The 18,345-nt window shown below is 37.7% G+C and overlaps 1 protein-coding gene across 2 annotated transcripts in view; it reads left to right on the top strand.

Annotated features, from left to right (window-relative positions):
- LOC136873665 (tetratricopeptide repeat protein 37) overlaps positions 1-18,345 on the top strand; it is a 311,142-nt gene that overhangs the window by 29,311 nt on the left and 263,486 nt on the right. For both annotated transcript variants that reach the window (XM_067146760.2, XM_068228003.1), the window contains one exon: positions 17,494-17,726. In XM_067146760.2, the coding sequence (XP_067002861.1) occupies positions 17,494-17,726 (233 nt within the window). The remainder of the gene's footprint in view (positions 1-17,493; positions 17,727-18,345) is intronic.

Below are 18,345 nucleotides of genomic sequence, written 5' to 3'. Positions count from 1 at the left end.
TTCCTAACTTGGGTTAATTATGTTTCTTTAGAAGACTACCTATTCCTTTCTATTCCTTTTATATCATTATAATAAGTTGCTTGCGAGAATCTAGCACAATTTAGGTTATTTTGAAGACAATAATGGTAAAATATATCAAGCTTTGACTACAACTCATCAGTTCATGTTGTTCTTCTCCTTTTCTTCATGAGGCCTCTAAAGATTAGTCCTAATTAGCATTGACATCTAAGATCTTTTGCTACCATATTATTCCTTCATTCCCACCTAGATATACTTGCTCCCTTCACAAAGCTGGAGGTTGTTCTTATTGGGTCTTCTTGGATTTTTCTCCCTCTTCACCTGGTAGTCCTAGAGTGGAAAGTCTGATTCTACCCAGCGCCTCACATTCGAAAAGTATGTGTACAAACTGATTCCTCTGCTTCATTGCATTTTCTACATATCTTGTCTCTTATTACTCCAATTCTATGTAGGTGTTTTTTCAAATGGCAGTTTCCTGTCAACAGTCCTACTGCCCATCTTATATTTTCTCTGCTGAGTTTCAACAGTTCTGCAGGACGAGGAAATTAGACACAAATTAGACAGAAGTCCATAGATATGATTAGTGAGAAGTTTCGAACAGTGGTTCAGGATATACAAAGAGAATGGATGGCATACAGCGATGCTGTAGTAGAAATAGCAAGGGAATACCTAGGAACGACTGTGTGTAAAGGCGGGAAAAAGCGAACATCTTAATTGAATGATGAATTGAGAGCAGCTTATAAACGTAAAAAGAAGGCTTATCAGAAATGGCTCCAAACAAGGGCCGATGCAGACAGGGAATTGTATGTAGATGAAAGAAACAGAGCAAAACAAATAGTTGTTCAATCCAAAAACGAGTCATGGGAAGAGTTTGGTAATAACCTGGAAAGGCTAGGTCAAGCAGCAAGCAAACCTTTCTGGGCAGTAGTAAAGAATCTTAGGAAGGGAGGGAAGAAGGAAATGAACAGTGTTTTGAGTAATTCAGGCGAACTCATAACAGATCCCAGGGGATCACTGGACAGGGGGAGGGAATACTTCGAAAATCTTCTCAATGTAAAAGGAAATCTTCATGATGGTGTTGCGAACAACCAAATTCATGGGGAGGAGGAAAATGATGTTGGTGAAATTATGCTTGGAAGTGGAAAGGATGGTAAATAAACTCCATTGTCATAAAGCAGCAGGAATAGATGAAAATAGACCTGAAATGGTGAAGTATAGTGGGAAGCCAGGGATGAAATGGCTTCATAGAATAGTAAGATTAGCATGTAATGTTGGTAAGGTACCTTCAGATTGGATAAAAGCAGTAATTGCACCTATCTATAAGCAAGGGAACAGGAAGGATTGCAACAATTATCGAGGTATCTCATTGATTAGTATACCAGGCAAAGTATTCACTGGCATCTTGGAAAGGAGGGTGCGATCAGTGGTTGAGAGGAAGTTGGATGAAAACCAGTGCGGTTTCAGACCACAGAGAGGCTGTCAGGATCAGATTTTCAGTATGTGCCAGGTAATTGAAAAATGTTACTTGAGGAATAGACAGTTGTGTTTATGTTTCGTAGATCTAGAGAAAACACATGACAGGTTACCGAGGGGAAAGATGTTCACCATACTGGGGGACTATGGAATTAGGGTAGATTATTGAAATCAATCAAAGCCATTTACGTTGACAATTGGGCTGCAGTGAGAATTGATGGTAGAATGAGTTCTTGGTTCAGGGTACTTACAAGGGTTAGACAAGGCTATAATCTTTCACCTTTGCTGTTCGTAGTTTACATGGATCATCTGCTGAAAGGTGGAAAGTGGCAGGGACGGATTGAGTTAGGTGGAAATGTAGTAAGCAGTCTGGCCTATGCTGACGACTTGGTCTTAATGGCAGATTATGCCGAAAGCCTGCAGTCTAATATCTTGGAACTCGAAAGTAGATGCAATGAGTATGGTACGAAAATTAGCCTCTCGAAGACTAAATTGTTGTCAGTAGGTAAGAAATTCAACAGAACTGAATGTCAGATTGGTGATACAAAGCTAGAACAGGTCGATAATTTCAAGTATTTAGGTTGTGTGTTCTCCCAGGATGGTAATTTAGTAAGTGAGATTGAATCAAGGTGTCGTAAAGCTAATGCAGTGAGCTTGCAGTTGCAAACAACAGTGTTCTGTAAGAAGGAAGTCAGCTTCCAGACGAAACTATCTTTACATCGGTCTGTTTTCAGACCATCTTTGCTTTACGGGAGCGAAAGCTGGGTTGACTCAGGTTATCTTACGAATAAGTTAGAAGTAACAGGCATGAAAGTAGCGAGAATGATTGCTGGTACAAACAGGTGGGAATAATGGCAGGAGGGTACTCAGAATGAGGAGATAAAGGCTAAGTTAGGAATGGACTCGATGGACGAACCTGTATGCATAAACCGGCTTCAGTGGTGGGGTCATGTGAGATGAATGGAGGAGGAGGATAGGTTACCTAGGAGAATAATGGACTCTGATATGGAGGGTAAGAGGAGTAGAGGGAGACCAAGATGACAATGGTTAGACTCGGTTTCTAATGATTTAAAGATAAGAGGTATAGAACTAAATGAGGCCACTGCACTTATTGCAAATAGAGGATTGGGGCGACGTTTAGTAAATTCACAGACTGAATGCTGAAAGGCATAACTGTCTATAATGATAATAAATGTATGTATGTATATATATCACACTTCCTAACTTGGGTTAATTATGTTTCTTTAAAAGACTACCTATTCCCTTCTATTCCTTTTATATCAATATAATAAATTGCTCGCGAGAATCTAGCGCAAGTTAGGTTATTTTGAAGATAATAATGGTAAATTACATCAAGCTTTGACTACAGCTCTTCAATTCATTGTAATATGTACCAATCTATATACATTTTATTTAAGAAACTTATCTCTTTTCCCTTCGCTTCCGGTATTAAATCATTGCTCGTTCATCCTCCCCAATCGTGGGTGACATTCATCTTGCATGGCTGGTCATGTAGATATCATCTGCAGTGTTGGTCCAGCTCAGGTTTATCCAAGTAGCCCGTCTCATGTCTTCTTAGAGAGCCATGTGGATCTTGAATTGCTCAATTACAAAGATAAAATACATTGATGAAATCAGCTGTAGCATATGAATGATATCAAAGCCTTCTAACATATTATAACAATGATTTTTTGTTGAAGATTGCTTTGCATAATTCTGATTTCTGTCAGACCTCCAAGATGTCTGCAATTATCTCAGTTTATGTGTCGTTTAGAATAGCTTTATGAATGGCACAATGATGATATTGCGTTATTTGAACTACTTGTTTCTCTGGTCAAAGCCTTTTTCTTTCAGTCTATAGTACGCCTGATAACCAAATCTTGTCACGTATCATATATATATATATACTGTATTTACATGAATAATCCCCGCATATTTAAAAAAAAATGAGGCACGAAATTGCAGTGTGGGTTTTATTTGCGTCAATTTTGGCAACACGCTCAGCTAGTTTTCGATATTGGCTGTACAGTTTTGTTTTGTGTAACCACAGATGGAAAAAAACTACCCCCATATGTCATATTGAAACTGAAAACAATTGAGACTTTCAATTTAAAACTGCCTTTACATTTAAAAAATAGTATTTTACACAGTAATTTAAATTCAAAATTTCTCTGTCACGATAGAATGCGTCTTCCGGAATGTGCAGGGGTAGCTTTCCACACTTTCACTCACTTCGGTTTGTGGACAGTTTGATTCCTAGCTGCTAAGTTTGAGTGAAATCGTAATTCTTTTTTATTCAGAGTTTTAAGGAACTCCACAGTATCACGTAACAGGCAGTGTGCGGAGAAGCAGAACTAAGTTTTTAAAAGGAGATGGGGTCACTGTACTCTGCTGCTATGCAGTCGGAAGCGAAAGACTTCCTCGCCTCGTCATAGGAAAGTCCGATAAGCCACGATGTTTCTAAGGGCACCAGGTAGTTTCCGTGCAAATACAAGGCATCTAAAAATGGATACAGTACAGTAATCCAATGAAAAAAGTACTTGCATAGGGGAGCCAGCATAGACTTATTTGAATACTTCTTTTTTCTCTTTTCTTTCCTTGCATGAGGTTATGTTTGTCAGTCGTTTATCTAAGTGCATTATTTGAATAGTGTACAGTAAATGCACTTTATTGGATACGCTTTGGAAATAGTTCTTTTCCATTGCATTTGAAAAGTTTAAACTGTGCATCAATGTTAATTGCATGCAGTAACTGATTTTAGAATATTCTTTGACGTGGCAGGGGTTGGTATTTTGGAAGTACGAGTTGACGGTAAATTCGAAACTATGTAATTCGAAGTCCAATTGTTGCATCCTAACAACTTCAAATTAACGCGATTTTACTATATTGCAAAACTAACATCCGTGTTCGCCGGTGTGTATGTTTCGACTGTTTACACTGCATGAAAAAGAATTATCCAGCACTGGTCATGTTAATATCCGTGTAAAGAAGAGACCACGTGTGAAAAGTGCTCTAGACGTGGAGTGTAACGAATCTGTAAGTAATTTAGGAGAGGATTCTAGTGATGCAAGTGACAACGAATCTTTTAATCTATAAGGATTCGAGGCTACTGCAAGTTCAGATTAACGAAATACCTAGGCCTACTTGATAATTTTCATAGCAAATATATTTTATAGCAGTGATAAAGTATTTCTCAAATATAGTCTATTCAGGCAAAGCAGTTATCTCCTAAATTTACACATTCATATTTGCGTAAAGACCACGTGGACCTCGCGGAGTGATATGAAATGTTTGTTTATGACTATGTTACTCTTTCAACGGAAGGAATTTCAGTACATTTAATTTTTTTTTCAAAATGAGCCTTCCTAAAATTAGGGTGTGGGAATTATTTGGCGGCGGGGATTATTCACATGAATACGGTAATGCGTTTTATATTAATATTCTTCTCCGTTTTGTGTTATTTTGTTATTCTATTGATGGTAATAACTTCTTTTTCTTAAATTATCTTCTTTCTTGATATTTTAAAAGATTCAGTCTGCTTCTCAATTGCAATACGTATGCTTCCAAAGCTTGCTTCTTAATTTGTGTCATTTGTACAGTGTTGGTTCTTTAACAATTCAAATTCTTACTTTGTCTTTCACTGCCATTATGATCCTTAATTTTGACATTGTGTTACTCTGAACTATCATGACTATCATTGTTAAATTTGTATCTGGGGAGCTTCAAGCTCATGTTGTTGAATCATGTTGTCTAATTGTTCTAGGATATTCTTTGTTTATTGATCTCACTTTGTACCTGATTTATTTGTTATTGCTTAGCAAAGAGAAAAAAAGAAAGGCAAGAAATAAAATTGCTAATTTTAAAGTTTTTAATTAAAACGGTGGATCACCTACTGTTTGAATGTGCTGCATTTGAAAGAAGGCATAACTTAAACTCTCATTTGAATTATTGCAACATTGCATTATCAAAACCCCTGTATCATTTGTTTAAGAAGCCGTGCTGTTACAAATATTTTATTAACTTCATCCACTTCATTTTCCATCGATTAGATATATGAATTCACTTTCATTGTAAAACAGAATATGTATTTTAACTACAACCCTAGTATACTATGTAAAATAGGGTTCCAAACTGCTTTGGATATTCAATAATAATAATAATAATAATAATAATAATAATAATAATAATAATAATAATAATAATTGTGTACCGGGAGGTACACCCCTACACCACACTTTTAAATCTTGCGCCAATAAAACCTCCTCTACAGGAGGAATTCTGAACTTAAAACTGGACTAACTTGTAAATTTTTGGTGAAGTTTCCTGAACTGTGTGAAATTCTACTTGTTTTTGTGTTCTATTCATCAAGAAGTTTGGACATTCTCTCATAGAGGTCACTACAAAAACTATGATCATACACCCTGGTGCAAAGTGAAAGAACCTTTCAGAAATAATTTTGTTTTCATAAGTTTTTCCTTTACTAAATTTTGTTCATTCATTTTTGGGTTGGCAATATTTATCCTTCCTTTCTGCCTGTTTTGAATTTAACCAATCAAGAATTTCTGTAATTAATTTCCTACCAATCACAGGCTTCTTCTTCGATTTGGTGTGTAACTTTAAGCTACCCAATAAAATTGAGTGGGTTTGGCTGTTTTATTCATGAAAGGTCTCAAACATTCCCCGAGGGTTTATAAACTGCTGATTTTCACGTCTCTTGGCCACTTGATCAACATGTAACCTAGTGTGTGGACGTGTAGCAGGAGGCGGGAGGTGCCTCTTTCATCAGGCAGCTGGTCTTCAGTAAGGTAATGGCCGTTTAACATCTTTATTTCTTGCTAGCTCAGCAGTTTAACCCGCGGGATAGGTCCAAAACCTTTACAATGTAACCTATCTTTCCAACATGTAATTTTCTGCCGTTTGATATAAAAACTTCATAAAATCTGCAAGTGTAATTCGGGCATAGAGAGTGATTTACCCTCTCGAGCTCCCCTTCATTTTGGTTTGAGGTGACTACATTTTGGTAATTGGTTCTCTTCCTTAATGTTTTAAATTTCTTTCTTATACGAGTCACCTCCATAGTTTGGGAATAGCCCCTGTGTCATCGGCCTAGTGCCTTTTTAGGTTTTAAGAATGCATGTGTAGGAGTGCAATTATACGCCCCCATTCCCTTTGGTATTCCATGCCATTTACTTAACCTGTTCTTTTTCTGCTAAGGCCCAGTAGGTTGGGTACAAGATACCCCCGTTTCATTTTGTAAGTGGTGCCTTAATGGCAAGTAATTGTAAAGTCTACTATTGCCTTGAAGAGGCTTGAAAAACTGAGTGTGTAAGCTCTTTTCTTGTGTTGTAAAAGTGCCTCTGGGAGGCCTGATATTGTAATTGGGAGCAAGTGCTCCATGTATCAGGGGTTTTCTGCCCTTTTGAACAAATTGTTGCTTGGTTAATGTAGAACTAGGAGCTCAAAAGTTGTAAAGCTAGGGGCTTGTAGTCCAAGTGTGTCTAGGATTTGAAATCTTGGATTTTTCTAAGCTAGCAAGTTGTTATACCACCTATTGAAAACTTGTTAAATTTTGTTATTCTGTTAAAGTTTTAATTTAACTTTGATTTGGCAGTTAGACCCATTCACCCCGGCACCTTCTTTCACCTCTGCTGATCCACCAAACCACAGTAACAATAATAATATATCATATATTAACTCATTTTCCAACATAAATCAGTCATTGAACATAACCTACCATCTAGATTCTCAAGTGTATCTAAAAATCAGTATGTGACCTCATGCGAATTTATTAAATACGTAGGGAATATAATTCTCAAAGATATGTGATATCAAATCATTTATATTCTCTATAGAAAGTAGTAATAACTATCCATGTCAACCTACGTATGCCATAATCTTTTGTTAAGAAAATGTTATTTTACAGTAGAAATACCAAGTCAAAATTATCAAGTTAATGAACAACCTATTTCATAAGGATTTCTTTTAATGATCTTATCCTGCCATAATATTTTATAAATGTTGCAATACGTCATCACTATCATAGAATATGGATTCTCGACCAAAAAAACAATGCCATTGCATCATAAACATATACGATCCTAGTTTGCGTCAATCATCTCATCTTTCTCTTCAAATATTCCATTACTTCTATTATATCATCGTAGCAATATATATTCCTTCAATTCATTCCTCATTACATTCATATAACATCATAACATCTTCATTTCCCATTTCATATCATATATCTTCCTATTCTTTCAAATATTCTGCGTATATAACTTACTTTGACGCATAAATCATTTTTTTCTCGATCATTCATATCATTGGATCAATATCTTCTTAACTAACATTAACGTCTCCTGTCTGCTGTCATTTCCATATCTAACATTATTCTATATTAACACATCATTCGGCATTATATCGAAGATCCTAAAATATTCCACTCATAATCACTTCACATACGACATGGCATAATATGTTGGGATTCTTTGATTTCATTGAAATATCATCACCAGGGCCCTGATTTTGTTGACCTAAAAATGCTAGAAAATGACCTTAAAATGATCAAACAAGGTCCTAAAAACGAACAAAAAATGACCTAACATCCCAAGTATTTATTGTTTGAAACTAAATTATATACATTTCTAAATATGAACAGTATTGATAATTGATATTTTCTCTAATTTTTACATAGCAGTATATCAGTTCTTTGTTTTGGAATCTCAGTTTTCCTTAGAAACAAAATGTAATGGTACGAAGATCTTCTGACACCAGGTACTCTGTAAAGAGAAATGATCTGAAAAGGAGAAAACATTCCTATAATCGTAATCGCCGTCAGTTGCAGATTTAACTGTAAAGCTATACATAATGCCATATTATGTAGGTTTTAATATTTACCTCAGACCATGTTGCAGTAGATAACTGTGACCATCCATAGATTCACTAAGGTAAAAGAACGTTGATTTTCAGCCAAAACGTTCTTGTACATCGTAAAGCTCCTTTAGACGTCCACAGATGCGAGGGGTGTGTACTTGAAGTGCGCTAAATCACTTGGTGACAGCTCTTCTTCAATATCCACTACACTGAAATCTTCCCCACTCAGTACCTGAACGACTGAGCACAAAACCTTGTATCGTGTGTTTTTATCAAGAACATATTTTAGATGCCAAAATACCGACTCGCCAACTTCACCATGCACATTTTCCAAATCTTCCTGCGTTGCTCTCACCAAAGCTGTCGCTTGTTCAATTGTCACACCTCTCTCCTGAAGTCGTGTAATAGCTGACGGCAGGGAGCTAAAATTTGCCTTAATGTATGCCTACTTACCCTGCACATCGTCAGCTGAAAACATCTCTTGGGTGATTTTGATTGCCCTGGCGTCTTGGGCTTCTAGAGATTTTATCACTCGCTTCACTGCTAATAAGTTGTCACTGTAGTACTCGCACGCATTGATCCATGTACCCCAACGTGTGACTACAAGGTGCGGAGGTAGTGGGATATCGGGAGCTAGTGACTTAGAGTCTTCTGAGTGATGGGGCCTTGATAAATACCTTTTTTACTTGTGACACAGGTCTGTCAATGTCAGGAAAATTCTCTCTCACGTCTTTTGCCACTCTGTGGAAAGCATGAGCTAGACAAGTTACATGCACCATTCTTGAATAAAGAGCTATGATAGCTTTACCAGCTTTAACTATGTAAGGTGCGGCATCGGTCACGAAAAGTAAAACGTTATCGTACCTCACACCGTTAGGCCACAGCAGAACCATGGCCCTGTCAAACATTTGACATATTGTAGAATGATTGACAGATTCTAGGACTTCAGAAGTTAGCAAAACTATTTCTCCAGGATTATCTATTTCCAGGGTTCCTACAATTACATTAGCTACGTAACGACCTTCAACATGAGTATTTTCGTCTACTGAGACAAAAATCTTCTTTCCGCTTGTTCTTTCCTGTATTCTTTGGAGTGTTTTTATCATAGCAGAGCGGTATGTAATATTTCCTTAGCGTAGATTCGTCCGGAATGGAATGACCTGTATACCGTGCTAGGAACTGCCTTAATTTAGGAATAGTTAGTTTATGAAGAGGAATATTTGCTGTGACAAAAACTTCACACTGTTCGTTAATCTTTTGAACTCCATTACCCTTAGCGTATGCTTCCTGCTCCACTCCTAATTAATTTCTCCACTATGAACAGCTGTAGGATGTGAACAATGCAAAAGAATCTAACACAAAATATAAGTATGTTACATGAATATTGTACCGGGTGGTACACCTTTACGCCGCACATTTAAATTTTCCGCCTTAAAGTACTCCTCTACAGGAGAAACAGTGAACTTAAAACTGGACACCTATTTAAATTTTTCCTCTGAAGATGTCATTGTGTGAATTTCGACTTGTTTTGTTTTCTGTATATCTAAAACTGTGGACATTCTCTCATAGATGCCTCTGCAAAAAACTATGATCATGCACCCTGGTGTGAAGTGAAGGAACCTCATTTGAAGAAATTCTGTATTCGCAAGTTTGTTCTTTACTAAATTTAGTGCATTTATTTTTGGGTTGGCAATATTTATCCTGTCTTTCTGCCTGTTTTGATTTTAACCAATCAAGAATTTCTGTAATTAATTTTCTACCATTCACTGGTTTCTTCTTTAATTTTGGTGTGTAACTTTAAGCGACCCAATAAAGTAAGAGGGTGTGGCTTGATTATTCATGAAAGGTCTCGAACTTTCCCCGAGGGTTTATATTCTGCTGATTTTCTTGTCTCTTGGCCACTTGATTAACATCTAACCTAGTGTATGGACGTGTAGCAGGAGGCGGGAGGTGCCTCTTTCATCAGGCAACAGATCTTCAGTAAGGTAATGGCCATTTAACATCCTTATTTCTTGCTAGCTCAGCAGTTTAATCCGCGGGAAAGGTCCGAAACCTTTACCATGTAACCCATCTCTATAAATATGTAAATTTCTACCAGCTTATGTAAAAACTTAAGTAAATTTGTAACTGTAATTCGGGGATAGAGAGTGATTTACCTTCTCGAGCTCCCCATCATGTTGGTTTGAGGTGACTACGTTTTGGTAACTGAATTTTCTTTTCTTCTGTAATGTTCAGATTTCTTTCTTATACGGGTCACCTCCATAGTTTGGGAATAGCCCCTGTTTCATCGGCCTAGTGCCTTTTAGGTTTTAAGAAGTTTCATGTAGGAGTGCAAATTCACGCCTCCATTCCTTTGTATGTCGGGCCATTTATTTAACCTGTTCTTTTTCTGCTAAGGCCCAGTAGGTTGGGTACAACATACCCCCGTTTCATTTTGTAAGTTGTGTCTTGAGGCAATTAAGTGTAAAGTCTGGTATTGCCTTTAATAGGCTTGAAAAATTGAGAGCGGGTCAGCTCTTTTATGCGTTATAAAAGTGCCTCTAAGAGGCTTGACATTTGTTAATTATGGAGCTGGTGCTCCTGGTACTGGGGGATTTCTGCCCCTTTGTAAATTTATGCTCTTCTGTAAAATTTGTTCCGGAAGCTCAAAGGTTGTAAAATTAAGTGCTGGTAGCCCATGTGTGTTAAAGATTTGATATCTTGGATTATTCTAGTCTTGTTTTTAAATTGCTCTTGTCAACTCACTAAGTGAGAAATTGTTAACTTGTTGCTTAGAGAAAATGTAACCTTCCATTTCAGTTTAAATTCTTTCTTGACAAAGTAGTTAGACCCATTCACCCCGGCACCTTCTTTCACCTCTGCTAATCCACCAAACCATGGTAACAAATATATTTACAATTAGGCACACAAAATACATTAATCTTTGTAGGTTTTCACTGTGTGGTACTTTTCAAAACAGTTTTCTGGGTGGAGACTGGGTTTTCTCGAACATGTTTTGCAGTAGTAAACTTTTTCCTTTCTACCACCTTTCTTGCTCCTGTTTGAACGGACAGCACAGACTTTGTGTTGTTTTCCAGGCAGCTTGTTGATGATGTGCAGTTTACCATTCAAACATTCTTCAACATCAGAAGTAGATGGTCTTCCTCGCTTTTGACCTTTGTTGCGTACTTCGCCAACCAACTCGCTGATATCCTGTTTCCGGAAGGTTTTGTGTGATGGAATCTCCATGCGATATTGCCACTTCCAATAGCCAGAAGTACAATTTCTGCCACCATTTCAAGCTTTTCACTACAAAAGCGTAGCTTGATGTGTAGTGGTCCGAGCAATCAACGCCTCCCATATGTGACGTGTAGTCGACAATTATGTGTGGTTTCTGTAATTGTTCTAATTGTTCAACACAGTTTCTCTTCTTTCTGACAATAACTGAGGTTGAATTGTTTCCACATGTTGAAAGCATCAGTACTGTGCGCTTGTCATGCCATCCCAGAACCATCATTGTGTCTCTGCCTAAGCACTTGACTTCATGCTTCCTTAGGCGCAGATTTTTCTTCCGGATCCCATTTGGCAAGTGCTTGCGATTCGGTTGAATTGTTCCAGTGATATGGATCTTTTGCTTCAGTAATTCATCAGCCAGAGTAACACATGTATAGAGACGATCAGTGTAGACTTGGTACCCAGACTGGCCTGTTGCATTTGTAACATTAGCAACTAATTGAAGCACGATTCTTTCTGTGAAAGCCAAGTCCAGTCAAATCAAAGGTTCTGTAGTTGCAGAACCGTAGTAAGGGATAAGACTACACATATATCCATTTGTAGAATCGGATATTATGTAAACTCTTCGAGTCCCCATTTAGTAGGCTTCAGCGGATTGTACATCTTGAATAACACACGGCCTCTGAAAGACACTGTTGATTCATCATCTGCAAGATGTTTATGTGGTGAATAAACTTCCGAGAACTTTTCACTGATGTAGTCCAAAACGTACTTGACTTTGCTAATTCGAGACCTGACTTGAGGATTCAAATGGATTGCTGAATTTGGAGCAGAAACATGCAGAGCCCAGAATATCTGAAAAAATCTTTTGCAGCTAAAACAGTCTACAAAAATCTGGACAATTCTAACCAACCTCTTGAAAAGAAATCCTGCATTCTGTCGTTTTTCTGCATTGCCATATTCAGTAAAACTCCATGGAAAGCCTTCATTTCATTTATGGTAACATCAGTCCAACCCCACCAAGCCGAATGCCTTGTAAGTGGTGTCACTTTCTGAATTTTGATTTTATCATATCTGTTGGTCTCTTCGGCAATTTGCTTGAATAACTCGTCACTAAAACTAAGTTGAAAAAATCCGTACGGTGTTCAGGGATTGTTCCTACCTGATGCTTTGTATCCACAAATTGTTTCATTGAATGAGAATGCAGGTAAATCAGGATCGCCAGCTTTCCACTCGTGCCATGGGTATGGAGGAGCATGACCACCTCCGGTTTCATTATCACTATCACTTTGTTCACTTTCACTTACATTATTCACTAATAAATCATCCAAGTTAGTCGTTGGTTCACCATCGTCACTATCACTGTCCACTAACTGTTCTAAGATATCCAGTTCCATGAGTGAAGACGAAGCAGAAGCCATGTTTACATTCAAACAACATCTGTGAACTTGCATAAACATTCGAGAATAGCAGAGCGTAAAGAAGTTACCACAATTCCCGTGAACTGTTATAAATAGGAAAACGAATTCTCTCAGAGACCGTTAAATAGCTCTACAATACCAGAACACGACACAGTCATCATACGAGTGCTGAAAGTACGAGATGTTGTATCGGGTGTAAAAATTAAATTGAAATAATAAATATGGTAGTTCAACCTATTCAGTACAAGTAAATAAGAGATGTAGAGATATTTAATTAAAAGTGGAAATGTTACCGGTTTCGACCCTAGTCTGGGTCATCATCAGCCGATTATAACTCGAAAAACAATACATAAGTAAGAAAGAAGTTAACGGTCAAGTCCACACAATATCAGTTGAAGAGGCGATATAAAAATGATGGGGGTAGGCACTGTAAAATTCAAACAAAGTGGAATGTAAGTCACTTAAAAGAAGTAATGCGTAATCTTCCGAGCATCAGCACAGCACACGCAATGTTTGGCACTGTCTCACAATGTTCACGAAAAGCAGAGAACAGTTAAATGAGCTAGACTGCATACACTGTCAGGTACAAAGTCACAACACAATCCAAAAATGAAGATCTGAAGTCATGAAGAAGCCGGAGACGAGCAGCTCAACCGAAGTAAATTGCAAGCTCCAGAAGATCGGCGCGGTGTTTACAACGTCAAGTGCTGTAGTTTCATACGCTGACGGAGATTGAAGGATAAATTAATGATCAAGTATTTGCTTAGTTCAGAAAATGTACCTATATATATATATATATATATATAATTATAATACTATTCAATATAATTGAATACGTAATTATGATCTTGAAGATTTTTAGAACAGTTGACGTGAAAAAAACAATAGTGAATAGAAAAAATCTTAAAAAGCGCAATACCGGAAACAAATGAAAACGTGTATGCACAGTGCGCTATTTCTTGAATATAAAAAATTCAGGTCGTGATTGAAGTAGTTAAAGTTGGCGGACGCAAGGCATGAGTTTAAATTTGAAAGTGAGGGCCCAAAATGAAGGTGGCAATGTAGCTCTTTTTTTTTTCTTTTTTCTTTTTTTTTGAGGTGAAAAGAAAAATAGGATAAGTTAATAAAGAAAGAAGATTGGTGGATAAGAAAAGATTAAAAGGGTTTAAAGTTAAAAGGTGGTGAGAAAGGATAAATATCGAGTGGAGCTCGACATCGGAGCGCAAGTCTAATATTTTAATGTCGAACCACACTCGACATAAGAGTGCAAAAGATTAAAAAAGGCTGAGGTTGTACCTCTGCTTGATGATGCGTTTTGCACGAGTAGCTGTCGAGTACTTTTCTTTTTGCTGATATTCTAAATACCGCACGCATGTTTGTCACGACTGACGTGCTGTTGAACAGTGAATCTTTTTGCTGCTGACACCTTCACTTCACATACTTTACAGAATAGTATTTCACCATCTGTAGAAAAGGTATCTTCGCCGAATTCAGAGGCAATTTTTATCTCAAATGACCTGCCTTGGATGGTTTTACCTTTGGCATTTTAACACGCACTCGAAATGGTTACACACAAGTGACATCTACAAACTGTACAACTAAAACTGACCTGAAGGAACTATTAAATAGAGTACACTGGCAGGAAATACCTCACTGCTGACGTCACACTGTGAACACACTTCCCTGGTGAACTGATAAAGGCTTAGCCCTCGTCTGAAGGTCACCCAAAAATAGCTTAGCTCTCATCTCATGTTAAGACACAAAGGTGAGGGATGTACAAAGTTACGTACTCAGCTCACAACTGAGTGCAGAAACTTTCGAAGATGAACCTTCATGTAAACCTTCAAGTACGTCAAGATATAGGAACTGGTTGATTGATGATGTTAAATGTGGATTCTTATTTTAAAATAACCAATAAGAAAAATAAAATAATTAAAAAGGACAAAATAATGACGCAAAAAGCGAAAAAACCAAAAATCGAATACTTTAAAAAATGACAAAAAATGACTTAATAAATACACATTTCTGTAATCTGGGGCCCACGAACCAGATTTGTATATAACTTAGCAACTTCTATGACGCACCAATTAAAAGATGATATGTCATTGAAATCCGGGCCCTGATTATCACAATATTATATTGCATACCCAAACTGGTGTTAATCTTGTTTCTGAGGAAGACTACCTATTCCCTCATATCGACTCAATAAATAAATCACTCGTGAGAATCGACCAGAATTTGAGTCATTCTGAAGTCTATAACGATATACCACCTAAAGTTTAACTACTTCTCTCTACCTAGCTAATACATACATTTATTTTAAGAAACTTATCTTTTTCCTTCGCTTCCGGAATGGTATCATCTTTCGTTCATCCTCCGCAGCTCTGGGTGATGGTCATTCTATTCCGCTGGTTATCGAGATGTCATCTGGAGTCCAGGTTCCTCTCTGCCATGTCAGTTCAGCTCGGTATCATCCAGATAGTCTGCCTCAAGTCTTCTTAGAGAGCCATGGCGATCTTGAATTACTCAATTGAAAGACATTTGTCTTCTAACAAGGTGGCATTCCCTACTCGTCACCACCGATTTTGCTCAAATTTATAGAACATGCAGGGCTTGGCTAGAAATGAAAGTATCCAAAGTGGGAACTCCAGATGGCCAAGCGTATAGAAAATAAAAATGTTGACGCGGCTCTCGCACCGTATAAGCCACTTAGGTTAGTGTGCACGCCGAGCAGTAGTTGGCGTTAGCGGTAAGAGCTTGGACTAGAAATTCGATGGTCGTGGTTCGACTACCCGTGTAGAGAATATTTTTCTTAATTTTTATATTATTCCTTTATTTTAAGTTATTTAAGTTATTTATATGCAAAAGGCATATAGGACGTCATTTTTTTAATGAGCGCACAATTGTAGAAAATTTGGGGTTGCGAACTTTCCCAACGTGTTCAAACAGAAATTCTTCTTTTTTCTCCTTTATTGGCTATCTCCCCTCTTTGGGGAATGCGCCATAAACGTGAATAGTCGTTTCGCTGTAAGATTCGTTTTCACATGACAAGTGAAGGTTGCTCCTGGCGGCTGTACACAAACAATAGATTCTTGGCGCAGGTAGAAAAAAGTCTTATAATTAAATCCCAATGTTTTACCTTTTCTATGCCTTTTGCGTATAAATGAATAAATAAAATGAATTATTCACCTCTTTGCGTAATTGGAAAATGAATAATATAAAAGTTGACAGAAAAAAACAGTCTCCACACGGGGAGTCGAACCCACGACCATCGACTTATTAGTCCAAGCTCTTACCACTACGCCAACAACTGCTTGGCGCACGTACTAACGTAAGTGACCTATACGGTGCGAGAGCCGCGCCAACATTTGTATTTTCATTTTTATTTTCTATACGCTTGGCCATCTGGAGTTCCCACTTCAGGTACTTTCATTTCTAGCCAAACCCTGCATATTCTATAAATTTGAGCGAAATCGGTGGTGACGAGTAGAGAATGCCCCCTTGTAAGAAATTTTAAAAAAAGCCTTTGGTAGAGAGGTCATGTGGCATATGGAGGAGGATAGATTATCCAGGAGAATAATAGACTCAGCATTGGAGGTTAAAAGAACCGGAGGAAAACTGAGGTGGCAATCGTTAAATGCCATTTTTAATAATTTCTTGATGAGAGATGTGGAACTAAATGAGACCATGGAGCTAGTTGTTAATAGGGGGTTGTGGAGGAAATTATTTCATTCACAGAGGTTCACAGACTGAACGATAAAAGGCATTACTCTCTGGAACAGTGGAATGGCACATTATTAGTTTGATAGAGCTACCCAAGACTCACGATATGCGTGTCTTTTTATATCTTTCATATTAATTTTCATATCACCGGGCGAGTTGGCCATGCGCATAGAGGCGTGCAGCTGCTAGCTTGCATACGGGAGATACTGGGTTCGAATCCCATTGTTGGCAGCCCTGAAGATGGTTTTCCATGGTTTCCCATTTTCACACCAGGCAAATGCTGGGGCTGTACCTTAATTAAGGCCACGGCCGCTTCCTTCCAACTCCTAGGCCTTTCCTATCCCATCGTCGCCATAAGACCTAATGGTGTCAGTGCGACGTAAAGCCCCTAGCAAAAAAAAATTCATATCAGTATTCTGAACAGTTTCTGCATGCGAAATACTGTCATATTTCCAGCTTTCACCTTCTGCGTGCTCTTAACGTTTTTTTTTATTAACCCTCCACCCTATTTGTAATTTGGAAGTTAATCAAAAACATGTTATCTGACTTTAAATCTCCAAATTAAACTAAGCTTTTGAACAAAGTCACATGCAGCTATGAACTTGCTTTCAAGAGATACGAGGTAATCGTATCTTACTGTTTCCTGGATAATTCTTTCTCATCCATTTCTTGCAAAACTTATCACAGCATTTAAATTGTATTGTTGTTAAATTTAATTTCTCATTAATACAAAGAAACTTTCTTATAAATTATGTGTTCATTCTATTTACAGGCTATATTGAAAGCAGATAGAAATAATTATGTTGGTTTAGTTCTCTTTGGAGTGTCCCTTCAAGAAACTGACAAGAAAAGTCAAGCTCCTAATGCATTTAATAAGGCAATTGAATTATCTCCAAAACAGCCTCTTGCTTGGCAAGGACTGGCATCTTACTATGAGAAAGATGACTCAAAGGAAAGCCAGAAAGCACTACTAAATGTGTATGCTCAATTGTTATCACTAGAAAGGTATGTATGTTTTTATTAGCACAAATGTACAGTTATGAGGTGTACATCATTGAAGTGAAAAATATTATCCAACCTCCATCTTGATGTTTTTATTCCATATGCAGTATATCTAATAAGTCTTTCTGTAAATTTTTACCTTGTTTGATTATTGGCATGAATTTGCCTTCTCATTTCTTCATACTTCTTCTGCATCTTTTCTCACTTTACATAGGGTCATTGTTAATGAATCTTCTCTTGTTTGCATGTTTTGGGTACCTTCACTTAAAGGTTCTGCTCCCTCAGGTCTTTCTCGACCAGCTCCATTCATCTTTTCTTTTGTTGTCCATGCTTCCTCTTACCCTGGACATCTAGAGGGTGGTCGGGTTTTGAATATGGACCTCCGAGCTGACAGTATAGTGCGATACGAAGTGCGCAACACTTGATGAATTTCATCATTTCTATATCTGTGTTGACACTATAAAGACCCCATATGGATGGGGGATGCAGACGAAGAATACACCCATGGTATCCCCTGCCTGTTGTAAGAGGTGACTAAAAGAGGCGACCAAGGGGGTGATTGAATTACAACCATGAAACTACTTGTGATTAGTACTATCACGCGGGGAACACCATGGGTCGC

This window comes from Anabrus simplex, chromosome 5 (genome assembly GCF_040414725.1).
Source record: "Anabrus simplex isolate iqAnaSimp1 chromosome 5, ASM4041472v1, whole genome shotgun sequence".
In the NCBI taxonomy this organism is placed as follows: domain Eukaryota; kingdom Metazoa; phylum Arthropoda; class Insecta; order Orthoptera; family Tettigoniidae; genus Anabrus; species Anabrus simplex.
Note: the sequence above shows the minus strand (reverse complement) of the source record. Positions and strands in the feature narration are given on the sequence as shown.